Below are 16791 nucleotides of genomic sequence, written 5' to 3' on the forward strand. Positions count from 1 at the left end.
AACGGTTGACAAGTAACACAAAATCCATGTAATGTGATGTTTAACTGCTAGGTTTCGTGCGTTTAAAGTTTGTCAGACAGGGATTTCTATAATGTGCAAAAAGAATTGACTAATTATTAACCACGTTTTCAAACATTACACTGCAAATTTTGTACACTTCTAGACACTAGAGTAGGTAATTGTGATAGTCAAAAGCATGGGTTCTAAGTTGCTCATTTTCACGATACTTGTTGTAGCGTTGGGATTTTACTTTCAAAAGAAGTTCGGTTATTCCCCTATTTACAAATCGGACAAAAAGTTAAAAGGCAAAACAGTTGTTATAACAGGTTTGTGCGAATCTAGTAATTTCCCCAAAATGCTGTTAATGTTCATGCGACGCTTTAGGCGGAAATACTGGACTTGGTGAGGCTGCAGGTATTGAGTTCGCAAAACGTGGTGCAAAGGTCATAATTGCCTCAAGAAATGATGCAAAATCAGAAAAAGCCAAACAGAAAATCATTGCAGAATCCAAAAACCCTGATGTGAGTTTACATTTTTTGAGATATATTTAAGTTTATGTTTTTAAATAAATTTAAGTTATTTAGAGATGTAACCTGCACAATTGCACAATGCCTAGGTTTTTTCGTACCACCTTGATTTGGAGAATTTTGATTCGGTAAGACGTTTTACACAAAGATTTGACAAGGAACATAAACACCTTGACTACCTTATAAATAATGCTGGTAGGTGTGAGTAAAAATAATTGTCACCTGTTTTTGACAATTTCTTATCTGGGATTGATCTAGGTGTGCTTACGTTACGTGGAGTAAGTCCCAATGGTTATACAAGGCTTTTTAATATCAACCACTTTGGACATTTTCTCTTGACCAACTTGCTGATGGAGAAAATGAAGAAGCAGGCAAAAACACGACCTGTTCGAATTATTAATGTGTCATCTGGTGCCTACAAGTAGGACTATTTGCTATGTCAGTGGCTGTTGCATATTAAATAGTTGTATTTTTATTTTAGGGTAGTTTCTAAGTTGGATTTTGATGAAATTAAGGAGAGTGGCACAAATTTTTTGGGCGATTTCATTGCCTATGGTTACACCAAATTGGCAAACATTTATTTCACATCTGAATTACACAGGAGATATGCAAGTGAAGGAATTACATCCTATGCTGTGCATCCCGGTAGAATTTGTTGGAAAACTGTTTTAATAATTTATGAGCTGTTTCTTTTATATTACATTATAATTTTATAGATCCCATAGTTTTGTTGAATAATCCATTGATTCATTAAAACTGTCCCACAAATTAATAATTTTTTATCACTATTTCAACAAAACACAATTTATGTTTGTTGGAATGTTAAACACCAATAAAAAAATTACAATACATGGTATAATGTTTTGCGACAGTTTGTATTTCATAATTTTTGCTTATACTTTATAAAGACATTATTCTCACATGTAAATTATTAGTTGCTGAAGGTATTAAAAACTTTTGCAGGACTAGTGGCCACTGAACTTGGCTTTGATCTTCCCTGGGCATACAGAATGTTCTCAAAGGCTATGTTTTCAACAATTAAAAGGTATAACTTACTAAACTAATCGGAGTAAAGCATTTGTAGTAAGTTTAATACTATTGAAACAGAACGCCCTTCCTTGGAGCTCAAACAATTATGTACTGCGCGTTGGACGATGACGTCACATCCAAAAGTGGCCATTACTTTGAGGATTGTGCTGATGCCTCTCTGCCTGACTACGCCACAGAGAAAAAGGTCGCCGCTAAGTTGTGGCAAGAGAGCGTAGAAGTTACTAAAGCACCCTGAATACAAAAACAATTTTTAGGCAACGACAGCAGTTTATAATGGTTTGATTCCCCTTGAATTTGCGTCATGCAACCGTGTGTTACAAAAGCCAAAGCTAATATGCTTGCTATTTTAAACAAACGTTTTGTACTCAGCCATGCTCATCATCAGTGCTGTGAACTAACTGACTAAGTTGCGACAAAGCGCTGACAAAAGCGGTAAAGCAAATGCAGAGACAAGCAACACAAAAAAACAGCACAGCAGTGTTTGAAACGTTTGCTTACAATGATTGACATATTAGCTTTGGCTTTTGTATTTCATGTAATCAACTCATATGTTTTTCGCACCCAATCGCGTGTTTTTCTGAAGTTTTTAATTTCGACTCAAAATAAAGTGACATATTGTGGTTTTATCCCAAACACTGGGGGTGATGGAAAAGGTTTTCGAAATCATCAGAAAAAAACAAAAAAAAAATACATTTGTAGTAAACTTTGCCTGACACCAAATCATCATAACAGTTGCAATTTGCCGCGTAAAATCTGATAACGTCAGTTCTCTGTTACAAAACGAACATGCACTTAATGCAACAAGCAATGGGTCTACAATTGTATTGTAGATGCACAACTGCTTTCCTAAACAATTTGTCCAGCTTTGTAAACAATAATACTATTGCGAGTTCTATAATTGTGGAAAACGACACCTTCTTATTTATGGTATTTGTGCGGTAGCAAACCAAATGGAACCTATAGGTTCACTTGCTCTCTTCAACTAAAGACACACGATTCCTAAACCGATGTTAGCGGTTTCGAGAAGTCCAGGTAAAAATAACACTTTACATAAAATCAATAGCGCGGAAAAATGTTCCGTAATGAAAATTGCACAGTTAAGGAATGATTAGTTTCGTATGTCGGGGTTGTCCGACAAGTTAACTCTAGCTTAATGCCTCCTAAATCTTAGGGTTTTAAAAGTGAGGGTTTTTTGTGAGGTACCAATGTTTTTGTTTCAATGGAAAATGTGACAAACACCATAGGAATCAGCCCGTGCTGTTAAATAGTACGTGGAAAAAAATAACAATTCAATTTGGCGAAATGAATACTTCTATAGTGAGCTGCATACAGAGGCACTGTTTCGACCCAATAGCACTGATCAGAGCAGCTTTTATGACGTATTAAGACTTACATTTTGTTTTCTTTCCTCACGCCGATCGTAAGGCACTTTTTTGAGTATTTTCGAATATTTATTTGATGATTTTAAGTTTGTGGCAAGTTTTGTTCCCCTGCGGGGCCACAATTTGACATATATATATTTGACCAGATTTTTATCCCATACTGATTACTCATGCCGTCATCGCACCCCATCACGTGGTTAAAGTTGTTATTCATTTTACTGCATTGCTTGGGGCCGTGAAAGCAACCTTATTGGAATCATGCAAGTGATCGTAACCGCTGACGCAAGTACGTGTCCGCCGCCACAGCGAGTGAAATCACCGGCGAACTGCAAAATTGCCGAGATTGTGAGTTGCCCCGCAGGCACGGCTCGCGATCATATAAGCTTGTTTATTTCTTTTGTGCTGCGTAGGATGATGGCGATGAACGAGCGACCACTTACTGAGTCATTTTACAGGTGTTTTTTTGTGAACTTAATAGGGTCGTAATTTTAACGTGATTCGAGGCGCACTGTGCAGAAGAGTCCAATGGGCTGGGGCTTTATAAATAAGCAGAGATTTGGACAAGTTTACACTTCGAAGTATTTGCTAGTGTGCTGGTTATGATCTCGTGTAGGAACCGTTCTGATGATATAGATATATGTACAGGTTAAGAAGGTATCCCGCGGTCGAAGGTAATTTTGTGCAATAAATTATCGTATGAATTGCTTGTTACGGTTAATGACTATGGAAATTACTCTTGAGGGCCGAGATCGATCAAAATGCGCTCTAGGCAATGTTTGATATGCCTCACACCTACAGCGTGTACATTGCAGCTACTTCTCAGCGCCGCATAAAGAGTGCCTTGACGAAGGTTTTTTAAACTACTTCAAGTAAATGCCAAGCTTTCCTCAGTTTCAGACAAGGAAAAGACTGTACAACGTATAGCCAAGTGCAGAGATTGGCAATTGTAAAGATACAAAGAGGCCCATTAGACTCTTCTTGCACTTAACTAAGGCTTAAAATATTTTCCAATTGTTTGTGAACAAAAAAATGTGTATTTTTCAGTTCAATTTTACCTGGCCTTGAAACATAGGAACAGGCATTATATAAATCATGTATTCACGTGTTGTTTTGTTGTGTCTTGCCTTCTGCACTTTTGGAAATGCAGTAGATTTTCCCGGGGCCCCCGTTAACCTACAAGTTGACGCCCAAGGTGATAATGCCGCCATCACGTGGGACGTTGTTGCCAACGCAACCGGATATCAGGTGGGTTCTGAAAAAAAGAATCGAAAGTACTGATTCTAATATTTTAAAATATGTAGCCGATTGTTTGTTCATACAGGCATCTTGTTTTGGACAAAATCTTGTTTTTAAAAATGTGCCCCAGGACTGAAATTCCAACGTGGCATCCAAAATTTTCTTTTAACTGGGCAACTTCGTGGCAGAGCGCAAATACTCTGAAATTGCACGTTTAGAAAAGTAGAAAGTCATCTTCCTCGTATAATAAACATGTTTTTATAACAGGTGACCTTGAGTAACGGACAACAGGTAACAGCTAGAATCGCGACTGCGTCCTTCGGTGGCCTTGCTACGGTGACGTCGTACACCGCCACGGTTGTGGCCGTTGCCGGCAACGAGAGCGGTGAGCCAGCTGAAATCACCTTTACCACAAGTGAGTAAAAATACTTTGAACTGTAAGAGTGTACAAGACCCCACCCTGTATACTCGCGTAGTTTTCTTTGTTCTCTCTCTGAAAGTAAGACATATTTGACCGTATCGAGTTGAAAGGCGGACTATTATAGTTGGATGTATTTAAAAAAAAAATTAAGATGTCATATGATGGCGAAATTATTATTTCTGTAAGATTTTAAAAATTGAGAACACACTGAAGCTGATTGTCTATGTGAGTAATTTTGGATAGTTTGAGGTGTAAAGTATGAAATCCCGGTGAAGTTGGTTCAAAGACACTGTTCCTTTATACAATATATTGACGTACGAAAGTGTGCATAATTTCTGTGCAGTTTGATAAGGTCGATTTCTATGTATCGCAATTAAAAAAATCCGCAAATAAAATAATTTTATTCCAGTCTTTTTAACTGTTATTTTTCTTCCTGTCGTAGGATTGGGGAAGGTGATGGGACTTCAAGTCGCCGACGCAACGGAAACGTCCATCACAGTCGAATGGATGACAAACAACCTTACAGAGAGCTACGTCATTCGAGTCGTCAACGAGGACGGAGAAGAACTCGGTAATTTATTACTTTTCACTGCGTAAGCATGACTATGCATTATTGTGTCTTGAGCGTTTCACTATGTAGTAGGGTTGCCAGACGTCCAAATTTTCCCTGACACATCCAGCTTTTTTTCGATTGTAATCTGCGTCCAGAGGGTTGGCAAAAGTGCATAAATTCTGAATATGGCGCCTCTAATAACCGGCAAATTAACGTAACATTCCGGGGTTTCGACATCCGGGACAATAAGAAAGGTTATCATGGGTACATGACCAAAAAAGGCAAAAAAGTGTTTCAAAGTTTGTGGTTTAAACTTTGTCAAGGTCACTAAGATAACTCCTATTTTGACAGATTCCGAACTAACGCAATAATTGTTAACTTCATGGAAAACGATTTGGTTTGTCCTTAGAAATGTTTCGTATCGGTCGTTAACAGTTTGCAAACAAAGTATAATTTTAAAAGTTCATGACATTTAGAGGCCAACCAGAAAATGGGTGTTTCTACCCTTTTTTGGTTTGAAATCAAACTGTTTACGTTTAAAATTAGTCAAGCTTGCATTGCGTCAGAATGTCACACCCATGACCCCAAATTGTTTACTACGTCATCGCTTATCACTGCAAATCCCAGTCACTGGCATGTAAACGCAGGTAACCGATAAACAACCACGATCCAACAACCGCATCTATGTTTAAAACACGCAAAACCACTATGACGTCACAACACGAGTGACTACGTCGCCCGAGGGCATCTTGTGGATTGTGAATCACACACCTCCTCCCCGATAGGATCGGGGAAAAATGAGTAACTGGTGGTGCCATCTTCCAAGTGTCAAGAGATTGATAAAGTTGATCTGCAAAAGTGTATAATTACGCTCGGGTTTAAAATTTCGTCGTTCTTATTAAAAGATAATGAATCATACCTTCAACAGACCTAAGCCCCATTGCGCAATTCCCCTTTTCCTTGTGAAACATCAACGGTGTTTTTCACGTTAAACTTCCCTCGAACGTTTACTCGCGAAATAAGGATGCGGTTGTTTGCAGTCTACTTGCCTGACTACTAACGTCAAACAAAATAGATTATCGCCAAAATCAGCAAGTCACCAAGCTGCAGCGGATAAGCACCTATACTAGGCAGAAATATGAGCCCATCAAGCAACGAACTCAATTGTCTATCCCCAATATTCGTTTGTTCAGACAACCTGCTGTATATTGCGATAACATGAGATGTTAGCTGGGAGTTGTTCGATAAAAAAACGTAATCAAAAGTTACTCCTGAAACCATACCAAAGTATTAAAAACTCCTCTGTATGATCACGTAACATATAGAAATAATCCTTTAATTTATATTTACAATATAAATTCTGCAATGCGCCGTGTTAATCTTAGGTTAATACCTTTCTGTAGGTCCATTTTCAATGTAGATAAACTAATAAATTTTATTTTGCAGAGGATGCGACAATCAACCAAGAAGGTGGATCAGCTGTGATAGAAAACCTTGAGCCCATTTCTTACTATCGAATCTATATTAGAGGCGTCGCTTCTCCAGGCATGGGCGAGGAAACAATGGTTAGGTATGACACTGCATAATTCTAAACTTTTTTTTTTCAAAAAGTCGTTGTCACCCAAGTATTTAGGTAAAGGTAGCCTAAATATGCTTTATCTTCCTAAAGTGTAAATGGGGGTCCCATATTTGGTCTTTTTCTGCACATTTCTTTGTCTGCACGAACAGCACATTTGTTCCTCTCATGGGCCCAGGCGTTGATAACATGGACTTAATGTGCAAGCCTTACAAGGAAACTTCATGTAAAATGTCACGCTTGATGTTATCACATAGACTGAATGTCGGTTATCGAGGAATAACACGCTTGATATTTATTGTTTGCCTGCAGAGCTCGCACTGATGGTTCTGGCTTCAAGGTGAACGGAGTTTGGGAAAACAATGGAGGGGTTATCGGCGGAAGTGGAATGATATACAGGTGTGTGTGGTGTACTGTTGTCTATGTCGGGACCGTATATAGCTCTGCACGTCATTTTATGGCTATCGCGCGTGAGTTTCCCAATTTAGAAGTGCGATGAACTTTACCTGGAAAACACATGGGAACAAGATTGTTTAGAGAGTAAAGTTCGTGGCAGTTTTGAATTTGGACGGATGCAAAATATCCCCGACCATGTATTGCACTTGCTTCGAGCGCCTCGCGCAATATTTCCTCCAACCCGCGTGAGCATTAATTAATATATAATTGTCCTTTAGACCTTTGACGCCTCCACCAGGAGTTTATTACGTTGGAGTCCAGTTTCCGTGTGCGGACCTCGAATATGTGAACGTGAGTAGAAATCTTAAATCTTATCAAAATAATAAACCAAAAGTATAGATTAATTTTAAAACAACAAATATTGAAAAGCATCACAAAAGTTTGTAATTGTTTTAATGTACTTGCCATACTTTATTGCATGCTTAAAACAAGTTTGCAAATTGACAAACAGCGACTTATACTAGGGATGCACCGAAAGTTCGGTTTGCCGAATTTATTCGGCCGAAACTAAGGTTTTCGCAATTATTCGGTTTCGGCCGAATATTTCTGCAAAATTCGGCCGAAACCGAAACTTTTTCATTGCATATAAAGCTGAAACGCAAAGTTTAGAAAAGGTTAAAATCATTGATTAAACTGTACGAATATGTTCGTTTCATTTGTTCACTTTCACAGAAATGATAAAAATCAACTTTAAGCACTTATGGTACAGAAGACGAGGTTATTCTTCAAGCGCCAAAAAAGGCTGTGTGATAGGATAAGATGTAATCCAGTATATGTTTTGTTTAAATTTATTGCGTTTAAAGAGATGGATACCAAAATTAGTTTCGGTTTATTCGGCCGAATTAATTCGGCAACTTTTGCCGAATATTCGGTTTCGGCCGAATATAAAAATAGCTGTTTCGGTGCATCACTAACTTATACCTTGTTGATATTTCTTTCTGATGTATTGGTATATATTATGATTTTTTTTGTCTGTTGTGTAACAGTTCTGGAACGCAGATGAAGATTTGTTTCAAACCAGACCTGCCAGCGGATATTACGTTCTGAAACAAGACGAATTGTGGATGAGAGCAAAGACCGAAATTGGGCTGACCTTCTATGACAGCAATGGAACGTGAGCGCCCCCTAGCAGCCGAAAACCTCATTATTGATATTTTGCACAAAAAATAGAAAATTTATTTTCCGAATAAAATTACTTGATTAGAATTTTCAGTATGTAGTTGCTGGTGTACTATTTTGGACAGACTGACTACACGGCGTATAGCAGAAATTGATAAGAATTATAACCGTCTACTGTTTTCACAGCGACTGCAACTTCGTGAATCAGAGTGTTGAAGTGACGTTCGGTGATGGCGTCGAACTCCTGCAAGCCGACAACTTTACCGAGATTGGAGCTGATGTTGGGACTGTCGTCGGTAAATTGCTATGCATTCGCATTTATTCCGAAAAGGAAACAAAATATAAGGTCCAATGTATCAATAGTAGTACTTGGACAAAGTAATGTATTCACATCCACACGTTATAGCTGTTGGTACACAGAGCGTGTGATTTAGAAAAAAACAGGTTATGAAGCTACTTAGCTCCATAAGCGGGTAGATTTGTTATTGTTTAGAATGTCAAGACTATTCTTTTAATACTTTCAGACGTTCCACTGGATCAACTGCAATGGGCGAATTCATCAGATAGAATCAACAGCGCCGGATGGTTGAAATTCCGACTTGACAAAGTTTTCCATGGAATGAACTACGTAAGTTTTTATGATTTTACGGCTAGTTCCCAATAAAATACTTTCATTTTCATTGTGGCACGCACATACAATAAAATATTCACAAACTCTGTAAACTAACGCTATTTTTTGGAATTGCTTGAAGCCTTAAAGGTTTTTATAGATATTAACTTTGTAAATACTAACTTCAAAATGCCAAATTGTACTTTGTTTATCTTTTAACATTGGCTTACCAAATATACATTTTCCAAGGGCGATGAGAGAAACACGACCATCGATAAACCAGCTTACGGATCCTACGTAATTGTCCTAAGCCCTGGAGAGGAATGTGGTGCTGGAGGATTGAACATTGTGGTAGGTGCATTTGGTGCTATGACATATTACCGATGTTATTTCACTAAATTTTAACAATTTTCTGAGATTGTTCTGTTTCCTTTGTCCAGAATGCGTGGGGGATGACTCTGAAAGATACTTCAAGTTTGGTCGATGCTGGGAACCGGTTTTATTTCGGACAATACGACTCAGATTGGCACGTATCGCGACCAGGTAATGTTTGTCGAAAGTGCCATTAAATACGCCACATACAAACCGGTTGTAGAACGGGGTCTATAAATGAAACACATTCTAAGCCTGTACCGTCCGTAATATCAGTAAAAGGCAGATAGTTAAGAGAAACTTAACTTAAAGTTAATTTATTCACTTATTTAAAAGATATAATGCAAAAAAACACAAAGGTTAGTTTTTTCGTGTAAATTCAATCGTTCCGGTAAGATTTGTTCATTTCACCGCTGCTGTTAACATTTTTGGAGCCAAGCATTTAATTTGCCACATGATGGATATCACTTTTGAATGGTTTTATCCACTGACAATGATAATGAAATAAAAATATTATGCCTCAAGCTAAATTTAATTGCATTTAAATCCTTTGTTTTTAATATCAAAATAATTAAGTTTTTTCTAGTTTTATATCCCGCAAGGGAGCATCCGAGAGCAGGAATTTTGCCATAAGCTACAATTATTGGTTTCTAGCGTTGGATGATCTGACTGTCTTTCGGGTTTCTTAACAAATTTTGTCCCTTTTCAGGTTTCGTTTACGGATATGATCCTGACATCTGCCCAAACCAGTTCAACATGACGGCTACCATTATGATCAATGGCTCTTCTGTCGAGAACATTAATTTGCTTCCCAATTTGAAATAAACTGTTAATCGACGTTTGCCATATCATATCTTGTTTATCTTTCATTGAACAAAAAAACACAATTTAGCAACTCTATTTCAAAATGCGTTCAACAAAACGGATAAAAGGATATTTTCATAAACAAGAAGTTAGAAGAACAAATGTTTACATAAAAAATCCTTGGTCATTTTCAACAGTTCTATTAAATCATAATTCCGACACGTAATGAGTTATAATCTTTTTCATTGTGCCAGTGTGCGAAATTATCTGTTTTGAGGCAGCGAGCATGTTATATCCGCGGTATAAAAATGCTTTTTACAAATAAAATTAAGGTCGTGTATGTCGTCGTGGTGTGTGAAATCCTATTGAACAAATTGTTTTTGCAGAATTTGGTATGAGGGGTACGCGTATATGACGCAAACAACCTTTTTCGAAAGGTTTGCTCTAATTGCCATTTAAATTCGTGCAGGTGTTTGTGAAGAAATTGTTATGGTTGAACTACAATTCCTAGACATAAAGTGTGTATCAGCCGTACGATGCGATGTTTACTCAAAGTAACTCTCACATTTTGCAACAGCATGATATGCAAGTAGAAAACCTGTCAGAGACAGGTACAAAAAGTCCAAGTAGGGAGTCTATAGGAAACGTAAGCGTTGAAGGTTAACGTTTGGGAGGGGGGACCCAATGACGAAACCCTATAGATTACCTAAAAGCCTACAGTCCTAGTTTAGTTAATTAGCACAACAACGACCTCTCAAACTGTTTTCAACAGATTCATTTGTGTTTGTGGTGCTTCAAGTCGATATTCGACACAAAACAGCCAAGGAATTTTATCCGCACCTCCTGATTGCCAATTTGGCTCCTGGCGCGCTTTTGTGAAAATGGAAAAAAAGGCTTCGACTAATTAAGCGTGGCAAAGATAATGTCACAAAAGTGTGGCGTTGGCCGACCGTGTTGAGAGGTTAAAATAAGAATTAATTAAATTTGCAATATGGAACCAACTATTTATGACAAATAATTGGTGTTAACACAAGTCCAAACAATTTGTTCGGCAAAAATTACACGTCTAAATGCATAAAATCATTATGTGGCCTTTAAAAGGGTAAAAAATGCGTAACCGCTTGGCAAATCAACAGGTAAGGGGAATTGGCAATGCAAGGGAAACATCGAAAACATGGTATAGCTTGTAAGACAAATCAATAAAAACAAAAACGCGACGGCGCCGAAGTGAAACAAATGAAATGAGTATCGTATATGTGTCGTGGGATGCGTACCGGTATATAACCTGTGGTCGCCAACTAGCAAAACCGGTTTTCGCCAATCGTGGTTCATCGTGACGCAAGACAAGACGGAATTAATGATGCGCGACATGAAGCACTTCACACGAGCGAAGTTCGAATGTGACGAAATATAATAAAACTTTTTGAAACATCATCAAACTCAACTAAAGGCCCTATAAAATATGAAATAATGTTGTTCTTTGCAAATGGTGTTGATAAAAATACCTTTATTTGCAAGAAAATTGCCAAATAATGAAACACAAACCTTGTTATTCAAGGCTTTTCTGTCACAAAATTACCACAGGAATACTTCGCCAGTCAGAAACTGACTAATTTTCATTGAGGTCTTACGCGAAACCTTGTATCGGCAAGCTGATGTCACGATATTTCACAAAAAAACGTTTTCGAAACCAATTTTCACCTCCCACCTATAACGTAATACACATCATGGCAAAATACCGTCCTTTTCTGCCCGAAATATAAAACACAAGCTACACTTCCTGTGGGTCAATTTCATGTAGGCCGAATCGATCACATCATGGGCAATTACTTCGATCATTATTTTATCGTACTAAAAGAACTTAAAAGAACGTCGGCATTGATTAACTCAAACAGACCACGTGTCACGACGAGGCCGGGTTAAACCGTGTCATAATCTTCGGAACGAGACGAGTCGTTGTTAATTAGCCCACACCTTTTCCCTCGCTTTTACGTAGCGCTTAGTTGTCCCGTAGGATGTTAAATGGTCAATTAGGTAGTTAAAGGGGTACGGGGTTCGTATAAAAGTGTTGGATATTCGATTTGTTGTCACAGAGTCAACTGAGCTTCCTTTGAAAGCACAGACAAGGGCGACAGAGCCCGAGCTACCTTTGTTCGCTGAGTTAACTTTGGAAGTTCGTAGTTCGCAAAATATATTTACGAGATATCCAAAGAGAACTAAAACTTAGCACCGTATCTCGCTGTAAATTGTTGATCAAATATATGGCAGTATGGTATTATTCTGTCTTGCTGTGTGCGAGCACTTTAGTTGCCTGGTGACATTCTAGATCCCAGGACAAGAAGACCGAAGTATTAGGCTTGGATCTTTACTGACCGGTATTTGTTTTTCTTCCCAAACAGATTTGTATAAATCAGTATCAAATATAAAAGAGATGAAAGTCCACGCAGCAATCTTACTTCTTGCCGTCGCCGCTTCGGCCCAGGCCCTCCTCTACACCCCGGTGAATCTCACCGTTACAGCTCGTGCCCACGGGGTCGAACTCGCCTGGGAAATGGTAACAGGCGCCCAGGAATACATCGTAAGTACTGCTGTGTGAAATTGCACTTTTTTCAGGCAACACAAACGGTAAAGCAAAAGGTTTAAAATTTTTGTAGGAAAATAGTATACTATCCAGCTTTAAATCTAAGGATAATGAAATCTAAAATTACTCATTAGGCATAAAAAACAAAGAGTTTTATAAATTCATTTCCAGTGTTCTATGCGACTAACCGGAAAAAACTAATCTTTGTATTGCGACTTTTAGATCACCCTTAACAACGGACAGACTGAGACCGTGCAAATGAACAAGGCCAATATCGGAAGCCTCATGGCATCTACTCAATACACTGGCAGCTTGGTGGCCAGCGATGGCAATGGCACTACAAGCGCCCCAAACACCTTTGCATTCACAACTTGTGAGTTTCTTTCAGTTTAAAGGCAAAATAGTCAAATATTTGGCACAAAACAAATAAATTCTCTTCTCCATCAGTGCTCGGAAGAATCTCCGGCATCGAAGTCCGTGAAGTTACCACCAGCTCATTGGACATTATGTGGCAGCCAGTGAACAACTCAATCCAATACGACGTTCGTGTGACGTCAGAGGATGACGAATTGGGTAAGTACCGGAATGTGATAAGAAAAGGAATTCTTTAGAATTAAGAAAAATTTACAATAAAACTCATATATTCAATTTGCAGCTGGAATGGGGATCATTCCTGGAGACAACTCTGTTCTCATCACCGGACTTAAGGGAGTTACTTTCTACGACGTCTTCATTACTCCAGTAGGAATCAATGGCGATGGCGAAGAATCTATGATCAGGTTCGTTTCGAATTGTTTCAAACTTTATTGCCGAATATAAAATTTTAAACGGCGGTCTTTTGTGGCCAAGGCTATGCGAAGGGTGGCATTGGTTTGGCCTTAAAATTCAAGGGAATAAATTTAACTTTACGCTAATTTTACGTTATATTTACTTCATACAGATTGAGAACCGAAGGAACTGGTGTGAATGTTAACGTATGGTGGAGAGGACATGAAGGAATCATCGGAGGAGAGGGAATGATCTACAGGTAACTCATACTTAATCAACAAAGTTTTTTAACGGCAATGGTTCATTATACCTCGTCCGCTTTATCAGAGATATCCAAGAACATAACTTAAACGTTCGCTTTTTCTTTTCTTCAGACCCGTCAACATCCCCAATGGCGTTTACAGAATGGGCGTCCAACTGCCCTGCGCCGTCAAATACATCAGGGTAAGAAAAATAAACTCCAGATAATATAGCGTATCGGGCGATGGCCCTGGCGTCTACTCCTTTACTCAATGCTGCAGTGTTTCGCAACGATTTAGTTTCATCAAAAAATCGAGAGCTTTTTTCTCAGTGCAGTTGCTCGACAATAAGTCGCAACTGAAGAAAAAAATAAGTAAGCAGCAAAATGAACAAAACGCGCGATTTAAATAAGTCTTTTGTTTAGTTCTGGAACGCCATCCAAGACAAAGACAACTCCGATCCCGAGAACGGATACTACGTGCTTGCGCAGATCAATGGCTGGATGTTGAAAAAATCCGAAATCGGAATGAACTTTGTCTTCGGTGAACAAACGTGAGTATATTCGTGCAATTTACAGGGTCGCTACGCAACACGGGTTCAAGATCGAATCAACAAAGTTACTTAGTTGGAGTTTGTATGAAAATGTTGTACACGCGACCTTATTACAGAACATGGACATTATATTAAATGTACGAACATTGTATTGCAGGACCTGCGACTTCGTCAATACCAGCATTGTCGTCAGATACGGAGATGAGATGCTTAACCCACGAGCAACCCCTGTTGGCGAAACCAAAAGTAAGTTTTCAGTAAAAGGAGTGATTTTATTACTCAAATCCTAAATATTTCTGGATATATGTCATAAGCCCTTGTGTTTGCACCAAGTGTATTTTTTATTTATTTTAATAACAAAACATGTTCTTCCCAGCCATCACCTACGAGCAATACCAGTGGATGAACAGCACCGACCAAGAGGTTTCAACCGCCGGATGGATCAAGTTCAGACTCGACAAAATGTTCCACGGTGTCAACTGGGTAAGTACTGATATAAATCAAGCTTTGATCTGCAAATTGACCTCACTGTCCAGTACATACACGCACTTCATTACTAACATATTTATTAATTTAATCAACTTACTTAATTTTGTACGTGCAGGGCGATGACCTTCTTAAGAACGAGACCTCCCAGAAGCCCCCAGTCGGTACCTACGTTCTTACTCTGGACACTGGAGCAGGTTGCCCAGGAGGAATTGTTGTGAAGGTGAGTTTACAGCAAACAACAAATGCTGCACGCGAAGAAAGTGTATGAAAAATTGTCCGACTTTAGCTCCCATAATTCAGTCGGCAGACCATTGGCCCGGGGTTGTGAGTTCAAACCTCACCGGGAGCATGATTCGCAGTATTTCGTTCCAAATTCGTGTAACGGGTCTCGATCAAGCTTGTCTGCAATTCCACTGTGAATAACACAGGGAATTAACACTTCACCGTTTGTTTTGTAGCATCAATGGGGCATGACTTTGAAGAACACCGAGACCATGCCAGGAGCAGCACCCAATATGCTTTACTTCACTCAGCCCAACGACGCAGAATGGCACAACGCCAAACCCGGTAAGTCTCTCTCTGCTATCCTCCTAACATGATGTGCTGTATGATCAATAATAACATAAACTTCACTAAACTTTTTGAAAGTGTCGCACGCGCGATGTACCTCCAGAGTTAAGGAAAATACGGCAGCAGTCGTATTTTTTGTGTAAACTAGAGAGTTGCTTTTGCTTCTAAAGACAGGACAACTTTCAAATAACAACTAAACAAGACTATTGGATTTTATTGACTGTTGATTTTATAACCGCTTCTTTTAGGTTTGATCTACGGGTATGACCCAACCATTTGCGAGAACCAGTTCACCATCTCTTGCCAAGTCATGCTTGGAGGTTCTATTGTTGATGCCGTCAACGAAGAACCAGACATGAAATTGAACATGGGACATTAAATCCATGCTTCTAAGTGGTAAAATTTTGCATAAACACCGTCAAAACTTTTGTTGATCAACCAATGTGGTCAAAACATTCAAGTACTATTTCTGTCAGTTTGTTTTTCATAACAATATTAGTATTCATTTGTTGAACGACTTGGTTTGGGCTGGAATTTGAGGCGATGTTATAGTAACCTTGCTTTGTGTACTTTTTCGTCAAATGCTTATTGCTTTTAGCTTGTTGATTGAGTTTTTTTTTCTGTTAAACAAAAACAATATTATGTTGCATTGTAATAAGTGATGCAACTTTGTCAACTACCTTAAACTTAAATTAGTGATGTCACATGATGCAAACCTTGCAGTAAAACCTTCAGTTATTACCTTGTTATTTTGACCGAATTCCCACCAAAACAATTAGTCATTGCATGCACGTCAAACTAAACCGCTACGGAAATACCTTTTGCCAGACAACAGCTGTGCTTATCGCCAATTATTTATTGTGATTGTTAAAGACCACGCCAAAAATACGTACCGAATAATAAAAGAACCTTTCGACAACACATTGTTCTACCTTTGTGACGAAACAGAAACGAGATAATCGTGAAAACATGTTGATTTCTTGCTACTTTTAGGAAAACGTGTAAGTTGCTTGCCGGAAAATAGGTTCAGACGAAAAACCACAAAGAATGCTATTTAGGGCTTGTTGTGGTGAAAGTTTCATTATCAATATTGGAAAAACTTGTTTCTTCCGTTTAAAGACGAAACAGAAAACAAATAAGGAAAAGCTTTTTGCATCTTAGACAGGGTGCGTTTTCCGGAACTTTGACCGTTAAATCTGATTTGCAGTTTAAACGAACACCGTCCTATCATGAACTGATCTGTGGCTATCAATCAGCAGAGAAGCTCGAGAAGCTGCAAACGCAATCTAACGCACAGACAACAAACAGCAGGATGATGCGACCGTGCAAGGTGAAGAGACGTCTTATCATCGCAAAATCTCCCGTTTTGACGATTATGCTTTGCTTGGAGGTATATATGCCCTCTGATAAGAGCTTAGGGCGTCCTCTTTATATAAGACGGTTATATGGAGCTTAAACGTGCAGTCTACTTATTTACAGTGCTGG

The 16791-nt window shown here is 38.7% G+C and overlaps 3 protein-coding genes across 3 annotated transcripts; all 3 read left to right on the forward strand.

The window, feature by feature from the left end:
- The first annotated feature begins 170 nt into the window (after positions 1 to 170).
- LOC145911805 (retinol dehydrogenase 12-like) lies at positions 171 to 2170 on the forward strand. The gene is made up of 7 exons (XM_082999243.1): positions 171 to 326; positions 385 to 521; positions 617 to 722; positions 786 to 948; positions 1009 to 1172; positions 1491 to 1572; positions 1635 to 2170. The coding sequence occupies exons 1-7, from the start codon at positions 197 to 199 to the stop codon at positions 1810 to 1812; spliced, it is 960 nt and encodes a 319-aa protein (XP_082855369.1). The 5' UTR covers positions 171 to 196; the 3' UTR covers positions 1813 to 2170.
- A 1837-nt stretch (positions 2171 to 4007) lies between these two features.
- LOC145911569 (uncharacterized) lies at positions 4008 to 10444 on the forward strand. The gene is made up of 12 exons (XM_082998960.1): positions 4008 to 4204; positions 4463 to 4610; positions 5059 to 5187; positions 6616 to 6739; positions 7058 to 7144; positions 7420 to 7492; positions 8188 to 8315; positions 8507 to 8616; positions 8845 to 8948; positions 9180 to 9281; positions 9371 to 9473; positions 10012 to 10444. Exons 1-12 carry the CDS (start codon positions 4052 to 4054, stop codon positions 10125 to 10127), a joined length of 1377 nt encoding a protein of 458 aa, XP_082855086.1. The 5' UTR covers positions 4008 to 4051; the 3' UTR covers positions 10128 to 10444.
- Positions 10445 to 12537: 2093 nt separating this feature from the next.
- Positions 12538 to 15945, forward strand: LOC145911837 (uncharacterized). The gene is made up of 12 exons (XM_082999277.1): positions 12538 to 12684; positions 12910 to 13060; positions 13135 to 13260; positions 13343 to 13466; positions 13628 to 13714; positions 13830 to 13899; positions 14120 to 14247; positions 14405 to 14493; positions 14624 to 14730; positions 14852 to 14956; positions 15195 to 15303; positions 15555 to 15945. Exons 1-12 carry the CDS (start codon positions 12538 to 12540, stop codon positions 15683 to 15685), a joined length of 1374 nt encoding a protein of 457 aa, XP_082855403.1. The 3' UTR covers positions 15686 to 15945.
- Positions 15946 to 16791: the final 846 nt, after the last annotated feature.

The sequence above is a fragment of the Ascidia mentula genome, chromosome 8 (assembly GCF_947561715.1).
Source record: "Ascidia mentula chromosome 8, kaAscMent1.1, whole genome shotgun sequence".
In the NCBI taxonomy this organism is placed as follows: Eukaryota; Metazoa; Chordata; class Ascidiacea; order Phlebobranchia; family Ascidiidae; genus Ascidia; species Ascidia mentula.